General features: G+C 43.2%; 1 protein-coding gene across 1 annotated transcript in view; it reads left to right on the top strand.

Moving 5' to 3' along the window:
- fam83c (family with sequence similarity 83 member C) overlaps nt 1-15,836 on the top strand; it is a 22,163-nt gene extending 6,327 nt beyond the window's left edge. Inside the window, exons 6-8 of the mRNA XM_083660640.1 lie at nt 7,686-7,928; nt 8,146-8,450; nt 11,902-15,836. Of these exons, the coding sequence (XP_083516766.1) occupies nt 7,686-7,928; nt 8,146-8,450; nt 11,902-12,428 (1,075 nt within the window). The 3' untranslated portion in view covers nt 12,429-15,836. The remainder of the gene's footprint in view (nt 1-7,685; nt 7,929-8,145; nt 8,451-11,901) is intronic.
- The last annotated feature ends 4,575 nt before the right edge of the window (nt 15,837-20,411 follow it).

The following is a 20,411-nucleotide window of genomic DNA, read 5'->3' on the forward strand; positions in this document are numbered from 1 at the left end:
AGAGAGAAAGAGAAGAGAGAGCAGAGCAGTGTCTCCACTCACTGCAGCCTCACAGAGCAGCATGCAACGCAGCTACAGGAGAGCGAGGAGCAACTCTCACATTGCAAAATCACCTGCAAAAACTCACACCTGTTCTCTCTGGGTTGTTGAAGAAAGGCATTCTGGGAAACACAGGACATCTCTTTGATCGTATCGCCTCTACTCTACTCCTACTCTACTCTCGTTGGTGCTACCTGTTTGTTTTCCACTGCAAATAGTACCCCCTCGATGTGCTCACCCCCACAACCGGTCGTCATAGCGACGCCACAACGCTGCGTGAATTTGTCGTGCTGTGAAACTGTGTAAATAGTCACAGCAACGAGATAGACGCAGAGGCTCCCTTTCATAGCGACCCTACTTCCATACATACAATTAAAGCCCCTATGGAACTGTTACGCAAACGCAATAATGAGTACAGTACTATATTGTATTATTGTGTCATAAAGGTCTGTGGAAAATGTGAAATTTGAAATAGAACATTTATGGCAACTATTCCTGTTGTTGAGCAGGACCCAAATATTCTACTACAGTATTTGCATAATCAGTTGTTGGGTATGGTTTTCGGGTTTTACATTTTGGCATTGGGATATTCGTTTTGTGTGTGTGTGTGTGTGTGTGTGTGTGTGTGTGTGTGTGTGCGTGCGTGTGTGTGTGTGTGTGTGTGTGCGTGTGTGTGGCTAAAAGGAATGTAGGTACGTGTTAGACTGGCACTAGGACCCCAGGGACGTCAGTAGCATAGTGAGGAACACCGTGACCTGAGTGTAGCTGCCCCAGCCAATTATGCCGTCGTTACTAAATAACTGTCTGCGTTCCCAGAAGACGATGAAATTGTCGATGTAGGATCCACAGCGCAGCCGTAATGCATCTGGTGTACATGAAGTGTAAGGTGTGCAGAGACAGTATAGTCTGCTGAAACTAAGGTGTGCAGAGACAGTAGTCTGCTGAAACTAAGGTGTGCAGAGACAGTATAGTCTGCTGAAACTAAGGTGTGCAGAGACAGTAGTCTGCTGAAACTAAGGTGTGCAGAGACAGTAGTCTGTTGAAACTAAGGTGTGCAGAGACAGTATAGTCTGTTGAAACTAAGGTGTGCAGAGACAGTAGTCTGCTGAAACTAAGGTGTGCAGAGACAGTATAGTCTGCTGAAACTAAGGTGTGCAGAGACAGTAGTCTGCTGAAACTAAGGTGTGCAGAGACAGTAGTCTGTTGAAACTAAGGTGTGCAGAGACAGTATAGTCTGTTGAAACTAAGGTGTGCAGAGACAGTATAGTCTGTTGAAACTAAGGTGTGCAGAGACAGTATAGTCTGCTGAAACTAAGGTGTGCAGAGACAGAATAGTCTGTTGAAACTAAGGTGTGCAGAGACAGTATAGTCTGTTGAAACTAAGGTGTGCAGAGACAGTATAGTCTGTTGAAACTAAGGTGTGCAGAGACAGTATAGTCTGTTGAAACTAAGGTGTGCAGAGACAGTATAGTCTGTTGAAACTAAGGTGTGCAGAGACAGTATAGTCTGTTGAAACTAAGGTGTGCAGAGACAGTATAGTCTGTTGAAACTAAGGTGTGCAGAGACAGTATAGTCTGCTGAAACTAAGGTGTGCAGAGACAGTATAGTCTGTTGAAACTAAGGTGTGCAGAGACAGTATAGTCTGCTGAAACTAAGGTGTGCAGAGACAGTATAGTCTGCTGAAACTAAGGTGTGCAGAGACAGTAGCCTGCTGAAACTAAGGTGTGCAGAGACAGTATAGTCTGCTGAAACTAAGGTGTGCAGAGACAGTAGCCTGCTGAAACTAAGGTGTGCAGAGACAGTATAGTCTGCTGAAACTAAGGTGTGCAGAGACAGTAGCCTGCTGAAACTAAGGTGTGCAGAGACAGTATAGTCTGCTGAAACTAAGGTGTGCAGAGACAGTAGCCTGCTGAAACTAAGGTGTGCAGAGCCAACACGCGACACTTTTTATGCACCGATGGACTTTTTCTGGATGTCACCGCAATTATTTAATTTTTTACTTTTATTTATAAATAGCCAAATGACCAAATATCCAGAGCCCAAAAAAGGGTATTGGGGCCCTAGTCTGTTAGCTCAACTTCAGCTTCACACTTAGTAGCTTCGATTCTTCCTCCCTCCATTTTGTGTGGCTGTGTTTGCATTTCACTCCCACAAGAAGAAGTGCCTGCGTGTGCATGCAGCATGCAGCATGTGTGTGTGCGTGTGCATGCAGCATGCAGCATGTGTGTGTGTGTGTGTGTGTGTGTGTGTGTGTGTGTGCATGCAGCATGCAGCATGTGTGTGTGTGTGTGTGTGCGTGTGCATGCAGCATGCAGCATGTGTGTGATTGTGGGTAACATGCATGTGTGTTTGCACTAGTGTGCAGATGTACGTTTATGCACATGCACGCATGTATGTATGTGTGTGTGCGTGTGCGTGTGCGTGTGTGTGTGTGTGTGTGTGTGTGCGTGTGCGTGTGCGGAAGTGGAATAGGTAATAGTGCAACTGCTAGACAAATAGTGTGGTGGAACTCTAGGGACTTTAACAGCTTAGTGTCACAGAAAGAAGAGAGAGAGAGGGAGAAGGTAGGAAAGCAGAAAAATGGAGCGAGGAAGAGAGGGGGAAAGGGAAAGAAATAAAGAGAGAGAGAGAGTGTATTTCAGACTAGTTTAAAATGTATTTTGCGTACATTTAAAGGAGCTTTAGAAAAGCACCACATTAATGCCATGTGCTATGTGACAGTGTGTTGGCTGCTGTGTCATGTGACCCTCTGCATGCTGCAGACACACTAGTCTGTGTCATGTGACCCTCTGCATGCTGCAGACACACTAGTCTGGGGGCGGGACATCCTGCCTGTAGTAATGGGTACCAGGCTCTTCTCCTCGGGAAGAGCCTGGTGACGCGAGGTTAAGACACACAGACATCTAGATGCTCACTGGGTTCGTCTAACTGGCCCAGTAGACAAACAACATTTTCACAATATGTTATTATCACATGTTAGAACACGGCTCTCTTGAATACTCGATTCTGATTGGTCAATCAACAATATTCACCGGTCATTATTTCTCGACAACCGACCGCTGCTCTGCCACACCTGGATTAATCAGTTAAGAGCTTTTTGTCAGCAAGACACTACTAATTAGGCCAACCAGTTGCAGCTGTGGTGTCTTGTGTGCCAATTACGAATGAAACCGCTTTGTCGTTGAAAACGCTATTAAAAAATCTATTTGAATAATTATTTTTGTCAGATTATTGAATGATTTAGTTGTAGGCCGTGTTCTAAGCGGGATAATGTATATTGAGGCGGTGATTACTGGGAAATAATGACCTTCAGGTGAACGATTAAGCCCTCCGCTGGCGCGTCGGGCTCAATCCACCTGTCGGTCATTATTTCCCCCGTAATCACCGCCTCAATATACATTATCCCTTACGTAATGAATCGTATCAAAACAGCTTTGGGCACTTTGCGAGTGTATTTATAGACCCTTTTCACAGCAACCATTTTGAGGTGTTAAAGCTGGAAATAATACCCTTGGTTCCATTCCATTTAGGTGTTCCAGTGCCAGGACCCTCGTTAATGTTATTAGTTACACCTGCTTTACTTCATGCTTTACCACCTCAAAACCGTTGCTGTGAAAAGGGTCTATTACGGGATTTTTCTTGGCTCAGAATGGGCCTTTGGGTGGTGACGAAATACGCACGGCAGTAAACACGATTGGATCGATCATGTTAACTGTCGTGCCCAGATTTGACTTGTGGGTTCGTTGTCGTCGGGGTTATCCTGAACACAAATACATCAGTCAGATTGTCAGAAATGATGGAGCAATGTGTTTTCACAGCACCCAGAAGGTGCAAATGTGAGACCTTAACTTTGAAATTCTCTAAAATGATACAAATGTTTGATTTTGAGTTATTATGCAGTCAGCGTTGTCCTGAACTCAAATATATCAGGCCTTTGGAGGGGGTGGCTTGGGCCTTTGGGGGGAGTGGCTAAAACCTCTTTGGAGGTGTGCCAAAAATATCTCTATGCAGGAAAAACCCTGCTATTATTCTTCCTGCTTACTTTGGTCCTGCCTCTTCATATATCATCTTATCTATCTGAACATTCATCAGAACATAAATAGAAGCAGAGGCTGCAATAAGCTGCTTAAGAGAGAGAGGTGTTTTAGAGCTAATCTCTGATACATGGATCAAAGCCTTTCATCAGACGAGGGCTGGGCGATATGGACAAAAAAATCATATCTCTGTGTTTTTAGGCTGAATGGCGAAACACAATATATATCTTGGTATTTCCTATGAAGTGGGCTAAATGTTCAGTTGCAAGTCAAAGCCACATCTGAAATGTAGGACATGGACAAAATCAAATATCGCAATCATTTTGACCAAATACCTCGATATCGATATTGCGACAATATTGTAGAGGTGACTTAATGGTGCTTTCACAAAATATTGACACAATGAGATTTTTGAGAAATAACCATCGGTAATAATGTGGATATACAGTAATGACTGGTGAAGTGGTATATCCATCTGGTACGTTCTGAAAATGACTCACTTAAAGTGTACTGTAATGCCTTTACAAGCAGGAAAAGACAACCCTCATACTGTATCAGCATATTACCACATCTAAGACCATATAGTCTCATATCATATCAATATATCAATATAATATCCTGCTCACTGATGTCTCTCATTACACATACACTATCTAAAAGTGATTTTAACCCTTTTCGTTTTGTTTTGTCAATAAGAATTGTCAATAAGAACCTGTGATGCTATCATATTATCATATATCTTATCATATATCATATTATCATATCATGTCTCCAGTGTCCTGAAGTTCAAAATATTTTTCCAGGACATGAGTGATGTGTCAGGGTCCTGTCATGTGACTGTGGAGGGGGCGTGGCTTCAGTGTGGCGTCATGACTTCTTACAGGCCGGAAGCGTCTGAAACGTGTCAGTGACGATCGTGGCGGAGCTTTTGTATTGGTGGATTATGTGCAGTGGTATCGGTGTGTGGCAACTGAATGGGTTGGGACAGGTATGCAGGTTTGGGCTGACAGGCCGTCAAACCATACGTCCTGTGGAATATGCAAGTACGGGCCAAGTGTCTGTCACAGGCCGCTCGCTGCAGCTGGCTTATCACCGCGGTTCTCACTCCCTCCTATGTTATCGCAGAGAACTCCTTGTAATGCTGAAAAAAAAAAAAAAAAAAAATGTGATAGGTTTCCACGCTGATAACTGGGAAGCAAGCGCCTGTTCCAGTCAATTTGAAATCCATGCTTAATCCGTGCTTCGCTTATCTGAAAATATGTGCTGGTGTAATAGATCTTTTATCTTTTATCTGGAAATCCAATTAAATGAAATGCCTTAATTATTTACAGAGATAACAAATCACAGATAGTGAGCTTGCTCATTAAATAGATAATAGTCATTGCAGCTGAGAAAATATAAGATATAAAATAGTAACACAGAGTAACACAACCTGATAGCTGATATAATATAAGATGTATAAGATGTACCCTATTCAACAACAACAACAAAACATTTGAACTGTGTTGTGGTGGTTGTTATTGACCCATCTGACTGCTCTTTTTGCACGATCCAAAAATGTCTCCTATTATCAAAACATCCCAAATTCAGGGTCATATTAGCTATTAGTCCAAATCCTCCACCCACTCTAACACATCAGTCTGCAGAGCTGATCTGTCAGAAAACAGGCTTGGCCTCCTATAGGAAAGGCGAGCCACTTACATAAGAGTGCTGGTGGCGCTCAGTGTCACATGACTTCAGCGGGAAAGTGAACCAGGCCTCAAAGCTATTCCCTTCCAGCTGTATGATTTATGGTGTATGTACTGTATGTAATCAAGGTGTGCTCTGACCTGAGCCATCTCTAGCGGAGAGGAGAGTTGGCCTGCAGGTTTCTCAAAAGGGTTTGAAGAAGTTGCCTGGGTTGTCTGTGGTATGCTCTCTGTTGAGATTGTCAAAGCACCCATAGTCTGACGCAAAGGAAGTATAGGATGCAGGTAGAAGCTCTGCCGTTGGTGCCGTAAATGGCAAGTTTTACTTTACATACTTTTTTTTACCGCATTTTCTTTTGCGGGCGGTTTAGACTTTTGGTTGCATCAAAACAAGTCCCCTGACGCTATTTTCCAAGAGCACCGTCGCCAAAGAACTTTTATGGAAAGAAATGACAGCTCCATATTGCCCCATTGCAACATCAGCGCCCAGCAGCCTCCGCCATTTTTTATTTTTGGAAGCGTGACAGCGCCAAAAGAACCTCGCACAGGCTTGCAGTGGTCAGCTGCGGTAGCGCGGGCCCCTATAATCAGCCTCTCTAAACAGTAACTCAACGGGAGAACACTCTAAATTTCGTGGATTCACATCTTTTCTGGGCGTACTGCAAATCTTGATTGAAGTGGTGTAGTGCAGGGATGTAAAACAACAACCATATTGTGGAAACTAAGCAAAATTTTTCGTTTTCTTTGTTTAGTTTTTTCAAGATAAATACCTAATGAAAAGGACCCGAGGTTCGTGGCACACCTCCCGTAAAAGGCAGCGTGTATTTGTAGGGAAATTGGCGAGTTTTAACAAACTGCTTTATAGTGTTTTTACCAGTTCTAATGACCGAGACCGGGTTTGGGAGAGGAGGAAAGCCTCAACTATAATTCGGCTGTCTGTAAAAAACTGACTGACAATGAAAACTGAAAGAATCCAAATTTAACAAGAAGCTACTAACCTGTAAACAGTTTGCGCAAATGCGGCTGTCATCCACTCCGTCAGAAGTGCGTTGCCGTGGTTTTAACCTCGGGTCCTTTGCATTTACTATTTATCTTGAAAAAACTAAAAGAAAAAAAAGAAAAATTTTGCTTAGTTTCCACAATATGGTTGTTGTTTTACATCCCTGCACTACACCACTTCAATCAAGATTTACAGTACGCCCAGAAAAGATGTGAATCCACGAAATTTAGAGTGTTCTCCCGTTGAGTTACTGTTTAGAGAGGCTGATTATAGGGGCCCGCGCTACCGCAGCTGACCACTGCGAGGCGCATTCTGTTTCCAAAAATGGCCGGAGTGTCGTCTCTTTCCTTCCATGCTCTTTGCCGTCGCTGCATCCTGTACGTTTAGCGCCACCAAAGATGATTGTGATTGGTTTAAAGCAGAGTCAGAGGTAGTATCAGTCTATGGGTAGTGTCAGTCTATGTGGGTAGTATCAGTCTATGGGTAGTGTCAGTCTATGGGTAGTGTCAGTCTATGGGTAGTGTCCTCCTAACTGTACCTTTGGTCACTCCTGGCAGATAAGCTGATGAGTCAATGATGACTCAGCTCAGTGACTGTTTATGCAGGAAGTGGTTAACAGGAAATGCAGGATGATTTGCGATCTGATCAGCGTCATATTGACACAATGGCAGAGCTCATATCAAGTCACATCTTGTGTGTTTCCCTCTCCTTTGTTTACACATTTGCAGTCACATGACAGCAGCACAGTGTGGTTATTTGAGTCATAACTGCTGAAATATTTGACCTGGAAATGCACTGATGTGTGTGTGTGTGTGTGTGTGTGTGTGTGTGCGTGTGTGTGCGTGTGTGTGTGTGTATTACACACCAGCTTAACACTTAAACATGTCTTTTTCTCGTGACCCCGCCCCCTCCTCTCCTCTGTAGTTTCACCTGGCTGTCGGCTCAGGTGCACAGCAACATGGTGATGCATTTCTCGGGCCGTATCACCGACAGCTTCGACCGGGAGTTCCGCTGTCTGTACGCCGACTCGCAGATCATCGACTGCTTCTACAACCCGGAGGAGGAGGGGCTGCCTTACTACCCGTCCTACCCCATCATGATGGCACCCGGCCTGGGCATGGGCATGGGCCTGGGCCCGGGCCTGGGGCTCGACTTACTCTCCGACAGGTAAGGAACTAGTATTTTTGCATAGTTCCCTGGTTTTAGTTCTTGAATTAAGGCTGTTTGAAATCGATGCACCAGATAAACCTTATTTTATGTCAATTTTCTTACCCACCGTGCGGACTTTCTTAGTCAGATAACAAAGATTGCCTTGATCTTTATTTAATGAATAAATCAAAATAAATTGGATATGCTAATTGACTATTTCTCTCTTCTGCTGCAGGCAGAGGGTGTGTTCGGAGCACTCCAGCAGCCAATCGAGCAGCAGCATGTCCAGCGTGAAGGCCGCACCTGGGATGACCTCTAACACCGTCTACAAGGTCACCCAAAACCACGACAAGAAGGAGCCCAACAACAACAGCCATCTCAGCCCCGAGAGGAGAGGGGGAGGCGTCGAGAGGGAGAGAGAGAGAGAGAGAGGCGGAGGACAAACGCCCACTCACCAGAATCACACCTCGCCGGGGACCCGCGGCACGCCCAACGGAGCCACCAATCACAGCCCGGTTCAGACGTTTGGCCAATCGATAGGTGACGTAATAAGTAAACGTTCTCGAGTCAGAGCTTCAGCTTACTTGAATGTATTTAATATGATTTTTTTAATATCTCGTGAGAGGAAGAGGTGTAACAAGCATCAAGGGTGCACGGATACAATTCTTCAAAGAGGAAGAGATTGATACAGTCTTTTATGTGCTGCAATGATGCACAGAGAGTTGACATCATAATAGATAAACCAGCGGTTCCCAACCTTTTTCCACTCATGGACCACTTGAAAATCTCAAAAATGTCCGTGTGCCACAGCCGACCGTAAACAGTACGGAGGCCAAATAATGCTTTCTCAGAGCACTTTTTATTTTAACGATCAAAGGAGCTGTCCATCAGCACCACAGAAATCTGAAACTAAAAGTGAGGGGCTGTCTGCAATAGGCTAATTAACAAATAATTGGTTACAACTTAAATAACGGTATATTCAACAATCTAGAAATGCATTATCATACATAATAATAATAATAATAATAATAATAATAATAATAATCTATATATAAATTTGGCAATGTGGACTCTGCTTCTCTGTCTGATTCAGGAATTTTGGCCGGCCACAGCTATGCCGTTTCACGTGCGATCGGTCTGAAACTTTCAGGGGGTGTAAAGAGCACCCCCGTGCGGGTGACCTGACGGAGCTGGATTTTTTAAATTAGGGCAGATTAATTGCCCTAAAGGCTGATTTCCCTAAAGGCTGACTCAGACTACAGGATTTATGCCCGATTTACCCCTCCCGAGAATCGGAGGAGAAATCTGGCCTGGCAGCTTGCCAAGCTTGGTCGGGCCCGATGATCAGCACAGATGATCTTGTAGTGTGAGCGGTTTGCAGATCCAATCTTAAGCCTCCCGATCTGCTCACAGCCTCATCGGGGCCGTCCTGATCATATCAAACATGTTTGATATTTAGGACTGAAAATCTGTGCGAATACATCATCCTGCTGCTGTGCAAGCCTCTATTATCGTTAATTGACGCGGCTCATTTGATGCGCCGCACTGCAGGCATCAGATAGGCTACCAAATACCAACAGCACAGAACCACGAGTATTTTGGGGAAAATGTCACTAATTTATATCACAATGAATGACCAATGAATAAAAAGTTGTTATATCGTAGTTTTGAGCCCCTGCCAGTCAGAGGCTGTAATCTCCTACCTGTCTATCGAGCAGTGTGGGGAAAAAGGCATTGCTGCTGCCGGAAGCAATCCAGTCTATCCAAACTTTTGCCGATCTCATCATGACATGCAGCAGGGGAATATATTTTGGTAGCCCATGTGTTTGTGTTCTCACTTGTCCAGACAATCTTGCTATAGAGTCGCGTTGTTTACACGCTTGTTAAAGTGAAAAGAGAGAGAGAGGTGGGGTGGGGGCGGAGCGCTTTTTTTAATTTTTATTGACAACAATAGTAATACAATGACAATGAATAACAGACAAACAGGGGGGGTGGAGCGCTTTGGTCACTGCTGGAACCCCATTTGACCCTCCAAAATCGAAACAGGTTCGGAGTATGGCCGGGCGTCAAGGTGATTATCCTGCCGATAATCTTAATAATGTCCTGTAGTGCGTGGTGCGCCACATTCACAAATCTTGTAGTGTGTGCATGTTTGAGATTCTAGGGAAGATAATCTGGGAAGATTCTCCTGTAGTGCGTGTCACAGCCAGATTTCAAAATCGGCTAGGATTTTCTAAATCCTGTAGTCTGAGCCCACCTTAAGGCTGAGGCTATAGTGCAGTGAGGATGTCATCAGTGATGATGTCATCAGTGACGTCATCAATGATGTCATACATAGGCATTGCGACATTGTGACATCACTGATGATGTCATCAGTGACACACACACACACACACACACACACACGAGAGAGAGACTGAGAGAGAGGGAGAGAGAGAGGGGAGAGAGACTGAGGGAGAGGAGAGGGAGAGAGCCTGAGGGAGAGGGAGAGAGGGGCGAGAGATTGAGGGAGAGAGAGACTGGGAGAGAGACGGGGTAGAGCACACATGGGCAAAATACGGCCCGTGGGCCGGATGCGGCCCGCGGGCGCCACCTGTGTGGCCCGCGATGGAATTGCAAAAAAAATTTTTTTTTTGCTTTTTTGTTTTACACACACAGTGCACCTGAACGCAACATGCAAGATACCCGCTGAATAAGTGTCCAAATGTTCATGTCATATTCTGGCCAATACTCCACTTCTGTTATAGCATTTCAGTCTGGAATATGGAATATCTTTCAATAATCTTTATGACTAAAAGGCTACATTGAAGTAGAAATTTAAATAACTCAAATAACTCATTAGTTTTGGATTTATTTAGCTTCAAGAGTGCATTTTTGTTCGTGTGACCCTCAACACAGGCTTTGATCATCCCGGGCCACTTACTGATACTTATGCTTAAATTAACCCACTCATATTCTGATTTATTTCAAGAAAAACATTTTGGCTAGTGGAAATTCTAATTGGCTAGTAACTTTAAAATCTAGTAGCCATATTGGCAGGTGGTCAAACAAGTTAATTTCAAGCCCTGAGAGCAGGTGGTGACATCACAACTGTTAACTTAAAATTAGTTATTCCTCTAAACCTGGCTTCAAATGCACCAAATTTTTCGCGCTGGCGCCGTTCGGCCCTCAGCAAAACCTGGTAGCGAGGACATTTTTTGTGGCCCTCTCTATCACCAAAGTTACCCATCCATGGGTTACGGCATGACAATATTTGTTCGGCCCCCGGCAACAATCTGGGTTTCTCATGTGGCCCCCCATGAAAAATAATTGCCCACCCCTGGGGTAGAGACTGAGGGAGAGAGAGAGAAGGGGAGAGAGGCTGAGGAAGAGAGAGAGGGAGACATTGCGCGTGCATAGCATAGCGGTCGAGCTGCGTACGCGAGGGCCAGCTCGGCGAGGGAATCGAGCGCACTTAAAGCGCAAGATGCCTAGTAATAATAAATATAAGAAGAAGAAATTCACTAACATTGTAATGTTTTGCAAATGATTTGGCGGCCCACTCATCAGGACAGTTTGTGATAGATTAGGATTCCTGTGGTTGGACATGTGAGATCAAATGGTGCACAGAGTTGGAAAGTGTGTGAATGTTGAGGAGTGATGTGCTTATGAAAGTATATATTATGTGTATGTATTTAAAGGTGCTGTAAGTGGTATTAAAATAAAATAAAAATGCAGTGTTACATAACACTGTTACTCTCTGATAGAGTGTTTGGTCAGTACCATGGGTCCTCCGCTCTGCAGTATATATGCCACTTTTATCCAATCAGGAGAGAGGATTCCACACATTCATTTTCTGTTTACTGCAGAGCAGAGGGACTGAGAGACCCACGTTACTGACCAAACACTCAGTGATGGCTGTCAACTATCTTATTTTAATCAAGAAATATCACTTACAGCACCTTTAAATGAATGATTAAGGGTCTGATGGTGGAATTTTTCACATCGACAGGTATCGAGTGGACCAAGTCGAACCCGGCGGACTTCCTGCGGCCCAATCTGGGCGGCACCACCTCAAAGTTCCAGGCGCTGGGGCTGTACGACCACAAACCCAACATGTTCCACAGCGCCGGGCTCGCCTCGGGCACGCCCAACACAAACCTGAACCCCAAGACTCAGTCCCCCTCCCCGGCCCCGGACAACAAACTCACCCCCAAGCAGAGGACTCCCTCCAGCCCCTTCCTCAACAAGCTCACAGACTTCTTCCTGCCCCCCTCCAGCAAAGACAAAGACTCCTACGCCTCCAGGAACTCGCCCTCTCCTCACGTCAGCTCGCCCTGGGGGGGGCCGGACCTGTCTCAGACAGAGCCGGAGAGCCAGCAGAGCCCGCCGCCGCCCACCTCCCCGGTCGGGCTGATCAGCCGAACGGACCAGAAGCGAATGACGCTGGGCCACAGCAAGCTGGACCTGTACAACCAATACAACAAGATGAAATCCAAGCAGGTGTACAGCCGCTTTGAGCTCAAGAACACGAATTGAAGCGAGGCAGCGAGCGAGTTGGGTCCGCTCGCACCTGATGCTGTGCAGTCAATGTACGCAAACTCTCTCATCCAAACTGAAGAACTGAAGATCTGAGGGGCAGGTGACGCAGCATTCCTATTGTTTCTGTTTTACATTATTGATACATGTTAATGAACCACCACTGCAAAGTCGTTATGGACTATACGGTTTGATTTCCTAAAACCAAATCTGCTTTCTCAGCTGACATCATCCTCGGCTAAAATCCCCCCTTGCCTCGCAGTTCCGGTGATACCTGAATAAAATCAAGCCTGAGTTGACCTTATTAACATACAGCCATTTTGAACTTACTCAACGCTCAAGATTCTAAAACTACCATTACTTCTACTCACTTACAGAAGGGAGGACTTCAGCTAGATCTAACGGTTCAATCTCAGGAGCAACAATTTACTATGGAAGTTAGCTGTCTTACTAGCTAGTTAGCTCCTAGGCGGCATCCCAGTAGCGATACTGGGCCAAAATATTCCAATGGATTTTTCAGATCCATTGGTTTCTCATTTTTTTTATTTATGGGAAATCTATGAAATGATAAATGTCTGATTCATGGTGTTTGTATGATGTGTCTTGGTGTGCAACAGTAGGACAGACAGAGTTTGATTTTTGAGTTTTATTAGACTACAAAAATGGCTGTTCAAAATGGCCACTGTGGGAATAAGGTCCATGCACTGTTGACACCTCTGGAATGAAACGAATAAAACGAAAAGTGATCTGTCTTATTTTAAGATGACTTCTGAAAATGCGTTCAGCTGAAAATACATCACTGTGGGTAGATCCCCCCATGCAAGATTAAATCACTTGTTAAGATGAGAATTAATTTATATTTTAGTTATTTATTTGCAGTGGAGCCTTCAACTGTCATTACACTCCACTCCACGGTCTTCATGAATCGATTTTTATACACACAATGTATTGTGGAAAACAAGTCCAAGCCGTAGCTGTAATTTATATATAAAAAAAATAAAAATAAAAATCTTGATGTCACAATCAGCAATCAAAATTGATTTTCTCCTATTGTTTGAGATACATATCAAAAGCTCAAATTGATTATCACACAAGGTATTTGTTTATTAAAAGGATTCCCATTAGCTGCCACCTACAGTAGATGACAGCTAGTCTTCCTGGGGTCCAAGACAAAATATACGCATGTGTATGAATGATAGATGTAATTTAAATGTTTTTTTTTCCCATTATTTGAAATGATCGTATCTAGGAAATGATTGTGATCTAGGACAAAGTCAAAGCCCCACCCCTCCCCCACAGTTCCTCCGCAGGATGGCGTCGCAGTGCAGCAAGCATGTAACGTCGGATTTAACCCGGCTAGACAACATACTCGCCCCCTTGACATTTTTCAAACAGAGCAGTGTGCAAAGAGCTCAGACCAAAAAAAACATCCCAAATCAAAGACAAAAGCAGAAGAAAATGTGATAAAACTCAAGGGGGTGGATTCTTCTCTTGCCATTGTACAGTCGTTAACTCTAAATAATGCAAGTGCTCCTATAGGCTACAATCTATCTTAATGCACAGAACAGATGTTTACCGTTGAGACAATACTGGTTGAAAATGACCAACTATTTTTAATATGCGTTTTCGTGTGTGCTTTTGTTTACCACTACTTTCAGAATCATTTTGGTTCGTTAACATTGTAATATTAGTACTAGTTGATTTAGCGTATGATAACAAATGTTTTACAAACAGACTAAGTCGATTTGTCTGATTCTGGACAATTTACAGACATCAAGTCACTACTTTATGTTTGTCTGGGTAATGGACTATACATGTATTGTATATAGTATATACATCAACCATAGACTCAATGTCAGGAATTTTGGTCATTGTTAAAGAAATGCTCGGCTGTTGAACTGCTTAATTTGTTTTTATTTTATTTTTACATGATGTTATTTTCTGCAGAATGTGAACTTAAGCTTTAACTACTGAGACTGTTTTAGAAGATATTGTTGTGTCCCAGTTGGTCTGAGTCAGTTAGATGAGCTCTTACAGTATGTGACAGACTACCCAGACTTATTATTAAAAACAAAAATTGATGTTAGAGTTGTTATGGGTAACGTTAACCGAGACAGGCATCATTGCCTTCACCATAAAATGCATGTAGCGATTTGGTTAAATTGAAAGTGAATTGGCCCAAATCCTGATTCCAATCCACCTTTCTAACTAAATTTAACTGGTAATTTAGTCTTTTTTCTTCCTTTTCTTTTTCTCTTTTTTAACAAAGCATTTTATTCCTGACTTTTGATCTGAGTTTAAGGGGCATGTTCATCCTTATTGGATTTATTAAACTACGAAATTACATTTGCATATTGGCAAATAAACACTTAATTTGAAACACTTAACATTTGTTTTATTTTAAATTCTATGCCATCACATAAACAGAGTTCAGCTGTGGACTGTAAGCCTGGTTGTTTTCAGATCACAAACTCAATTTATAAGATAAGATAAGATACAGTAGCACTTTATTAATGTCATTTGTTTTGTCACCCAGAACGCACTGGAAAGAATCACCGGGTCACTGGCTCCTTACGGTGGCCCTGCTGGCCCACAAGGGACAGTAGTCACATTGGCCCATGAATATATGACATCTCAAAGAAATAAAATAAGTGAATTATTGGGAGCATTTTAATTGCATGGACATATGAATTTTCAAGGGATTTCTTGAATGTATCATATCTTTTGTAATAGTGGGATCCATCAGAGATTTGGGGGCTTGGAAATCCCTTCAGAGTGAAAGGGACAGGGCCATAGCCGGGGGGGGGAAAGTGTGGACGATTCCAAGGGCCCTTGACTGACAGGGGCCCCAAATGGCAAAAGATTTCCGCCGCCGCCCTTCCGACGGCGCCATCCGTGGGCCCGATGTGATATCCTTTCATGGGGCCCGAAATCCCTGGCTACGGCCCTGGAAAGGGATATAAAGTTGGGACAAATATATCGCCATCTATCTATCCTGCATCTTGAGTAGACTATACTGCAGCCGTCTGGAAGATTTTTTTTTTTTTTTTTTTTAAGTACAACTAAGTACTGTACTTTTAAGTACAACTTTTGTAACGCATCTCAGTCAACTGGTTTACAAGATACTGTTTGTGCCTTCTGTTCTGACTGCTGAAAAGAGAACAAATTTGATATTTTCCAAACAACTCCTCTCTGTGGCAGAGCAATATTGCCGTTGTAAGCAGCACATATACAGTAAAACATAGGACTTCTACGATGCTCCATCTGTGGCATTGTACTGTCTGTAAATATCAAGATGAGACACAATAGATAGATATTCCTATTGTAGTTTTGTTTGAGTGTTGAAGGTATGTGAGCTAGTGGTAACTGTTACAAGGGCTACGATGAATTGTTAACAGTGTTACAAAACTTTACACAATGATGCAATAAAGATGCTTTTTGATTGGGAACCTGCTTGATAAACTGTGTATGTTGATGATGATGATGCTGGTGGTGCTGGTGGTGGGTAATGAGTTTAGTGACAATGGTGATGATGAATGGCAGAATAGCTTTATCCACAAATGGATATAATTTGAACTGTTACTATGTTTCCACACAGTCTGAAATCTTCAGGACTTTTATTTATTTATTTATTCTTATTTCTAACAAACTGACCTTTGAATAACTCAATGAGGCAAGATCTATTTATTTATGAGTTATGATTTATTTATTTAGTGATGTCTAGACTAAATTTCACCCCATGCTGTGCACGCCCCTTTCATTCAGGTTGCATAACTCCATTCATTGCTAGGCATGCCCCTTCATTCATGCTCCATTCACAGTCTCCCACGCTTACCCTCTCCGGCAATAGCCAATCAGCTCAAGCCATTAATTTCCCTCCAACCACCTAAAGGTGCTCTTATACTCGAGCAAGCTCCGTGGGGGCGGAGCTCCGCAAGTCTCCGGGAGTCACCGTGCAGACCGCGTGCTGGGGCAGATGCTATTATACTCAGAAAGTGATCAGCCAAGTGATCAGCATGTATTGTACAATGGTAATAGTGAGAACAGCCCGTGAAAAGTCGCAATGAAACGCTATTATGTGCAGTACTGAGTGCGCTTTCACTCTCAAACGGCCGCACATCAGCACATGAAGGAATCACCAAACTTGTTTTTACTGAAAGCCGTTTTACTTCTCAGCCCTGATTGCCTACTCTGTGCTGCTTTTAATCTCTCTCAATAATGCTTTTAGAGTTTACAGAATCTGTCAGCCTGTGCTGTGGTCAGTATTATTGGGTCAGTGGAGAGAGGTACTGTGCGGGCCAGTGGGGCGATTGGGATCACCTTTCACCGCTGAGCCCCGGCCCTCCAGCACATGTATGTCTTCCTGTCAGGAAATTGAGCCCGGGGGCTGGGTCACAGCTATTTGTAGACTGAGGAACAAGGACAGGAACAGGAACAATGCAAAACACTAGAAACTCCAAGGAGAGACACACGAACAATGCCAAACAGTACAGTGTTCAAACTGTCCCAAAAAATCTTTTTCTGCATTTCCTGCATTTGTCCTGGGACCAATACAAAGACTGGACAGACCATGATGTCAGCACATGCAACAAATGCATCATTCATGACATGTCGTCGAGCCCCAGGCCGGGACAATCGATCTTCTTCTGGAATGCTGAGGAAGCCTTGATCACCTTGGACCAGGACCATCACCAGCTACGTTTACATCATGGAGGATTCTGTTCTTCACCCAGTTACTCAAGTAGTAGTCGCTGCTTGCAGACAATTTGACAGCTCCGCCTACCAACCGTCTGGGAACTTCTTGTCAAAAATTGCTTGAACGGCCGTGATAACACAGTGCCAGAGAGAGGGGGGAGAGGGTTCAACCTGCGCAAACCTGCACCACTTCCTTCAACACCTGGGTGTGATTTTTAACTCAATTGTTTCCACCGAGTTTTAACAATGAAAGCTGGGAGAACGTTCTCAGTCTCTAGGTCGATAGATATTGAGAACTGAGTCTACATGCAACCCAGTTTTGGGTCGACGAATATGAACATGACACCTCGGTTACAGTAACCCTGTCATGGTCTGCTCTGCTTCTGCTTTCTGAAAATCACTCACTCACTCCCCTGCCCTGTCATCCTTTAGACATCCACTAGATGTCCTCGAACTTCCCCCCTCATCATCACCTGTTCCCTCCTCCAGCATCCACACACCTGTCTGTCATCAGCCCATTGTTCTGCTGTGTACCGTCTGCCTGTCAGCTCCTTGGACTCTTCCCCCTCCACCCAGCTGCTCCCTGTTTGTAGATAGATATTCTATATACACAGCTCTGGTTATCTGCATCACATTGTATCTCCTTCCTGTTCCAAGAATATATATAAAAAAAAACAGATAACAAGTTAGTCAAACAGCCAATTCAAGCATTCTACTTTTGCATATGTATACTTTTTTCCAGACGTCTATGCAGAGGGCACCTCAGGTCGACAAGGATATTCTGTTGGTTTATTCATAACAGCTTAAAACAGAGAACATGACTAGCTTAACCTAAGCCAATAGGTTACGTTACTCTATGTAAACACAGCCAGGTTGTCGCGCAGCCCTATTTACTTCTGCAAAACCTGGCCCACCTATCTGGAAAGGACTGGGAATCTCCCCAAACATTCCCATGACAAGCCAAGGAGCTCGTGTAAAAGTTGCTGGTTTGCCACGTTGTTTGAAAAGTAGCTTAGCTACGGCTTGGCCTGTTTTTGTCTGGTCGTCATGGTCACACAGATTTACTGGTTGTCTCTTGGTTGTTTATATACGGCTGAGTGAGTCTACAGCAGTTGGCTGGCTGGCTGTAGGCTACTGTACTGTTGCATTCCACTGTGCTCTATGCAGCCCACACTGTTCTGTCAAATATTTGTCAGTCAGTGGATTTAGCTCAACTCAAACAGGTTCGGATCCAGTTAGGTTTTTAGCATCACTGCTCATAAACGGCATTGCTCTAAGCAGTACAGTAGTACCGCCCATATTAGGGGTTATTCCCCTACTGTTAGGTGCTGAGGATAAAATGATCTGTTAAATAACACAAGTTCAAATGAATATGGCTGCAGTTAGAGTTGTGCTCCTAGCCACTGCAGCTTTGTGGACACAGGGTGAGTTAATTTTGTCAAATGTAATAAATGTATGGCCTATGTCAGTTCATACGAAGAGCTTTTTTCTTCTTCTTTGCAATGGCCTACACTCCATTTGGCAGGTTGACTAGCACAGCATCTTAATGTAAATTCTAAATAACACTATACAGAACATTTGGTTTGAGGTATTCATTTGAAATGATTATTGCAGAAGTGTAAAGGTTGTATTGTTTTTTACATGTATATTTATGTGTGTATTTAGGTACGTGTACAGGGGTGGAAGTGTGTACACGTGTATTTGTATTATTATGTATTTATATGTATTTATATACATATGGATGGTTTTTTCTGTATTTATTTATATGTGTAACGCATGTAATGTTTAGTGTGTTAAATGTCCCTCGCGCACACACGTGCTCATACATGCACACATACACTCACTCCATTTGCTTCACGGCAAGGACCACAATGGAAATAAGCCCTCGGGCTTTGTTGTGTTTTATTCCTTTTGTTTCAATGAATCTGGTCTTACGATGTATTTCTCGTGCCATTGTTCCAATAAAGTATTCAATCAATCAATCAATCAATTTGATTTTGAGGATACCTCAATTATGAATCAAATTCAAAGTTGTGGGATTTGAATTAAATATAAATAAAATAAAGTAAAAGAACTTTGTTAAGGTTATAGGCTTATGGTTTGGGTTAAATAGCGAAACCGTTAAATGTGAATTACGGTTTAAATGTAGACCTTTGACAGGGATCGGGTTGAGATTATATACAAATGATAGTGCATTACTTTAGGTTTCAGTAGGAACAGAGTGAGAACAGTCTACATAGTGAAACAAAGCGTCAACTAAAGTCTATGCGTGGTGCTCAGGTGTGTGCAGTCTGCAGGTGGGTTGTTGCCGGGCAGACCAGTTAACCTGAGCCTCCCTGCTCATGTTTCAGCCTTGACCGCTGTCACTGGCTAATCTGACAATCAGTTGGAAAGAGGTGAACTCTCATTCCTTCGCCATCCACACAGTCTGAGCATCTTTTAGTGGCGTTTTGTGTCATCTCAACCCTCTCCAGTAGTGTTAAAAAATAACACAACCACTCAGTGATGTAGCCTATATTCTGTGATATATTATGTCCCTGCATGTGTGAAAATGCTGATGAGCTTCTGCCTTGGATGCAGCAACCCCTCCTGCAGCCATCGCTCTGGGAATCTGTCTGTTGTTCACCTTGATGTTATCTTCAGGATGCAGCGCTCTTCCTTCCTCTCTCTTACAGCTATTTTCTGCTGTGTGTGTGTGTGTGTGTGTGTGTGTGTGTGTGTGTGTGTGTGTGTGTGTGTGTGTGTGTGTACACGTGCATGCATGTGTGTGCACAATGCACTATACAGTAAGACATTCAGTGTGTCTGTGCTTGAGTCCTTGAGTGCACTGAAAAAGGTTGTCCATTGATTATAATAACTTGCTTCCAGACCTCCAGTCTGCACCTATTAAATTAATTTCCAGTGAATCGAGTGCTCCAGGTTCTTCTTGGGTTTACTCATTTATTGCTGTTGTTTCCAGACCTACAGTATTACGTTTATTTCATATTTTTAGTCAAATCATCTCACTGCACTGGCAGGTAATCTTGCTAAGACAATATGACTTCTTTCAAAAAAATCATCATAAAAGTGAAGGAAATCTTAAAACAAGAAACTTTCTCCAAGACGATTTCACTTTTACCAAGTAAAAGTCCTGAAATACGGCAAGGAATTCAAGCTTATTTTGTAGCTCATTTCATACACAGAGGCAATTGAAAGTGCTTTACATAGAAGAATAGAAAAAAGACAAGAGCATAGAGGAATAAACTAGAGATTACAACGAGAAAAAGAAAATGTTTGTGTAAAAGAAAA

Source organism: Poromitra crassiceps (assembly GCF_964638095.1).
Source record: "Poromitra crassiceps genome assembly, chromosome: 25".
Lineage (NCBI taxonomy): Eukaryota > Metazoa > Chordata > Actinopteri > Beryciformes > Melamphaidae > Poromitra > Poromitra crassiceps.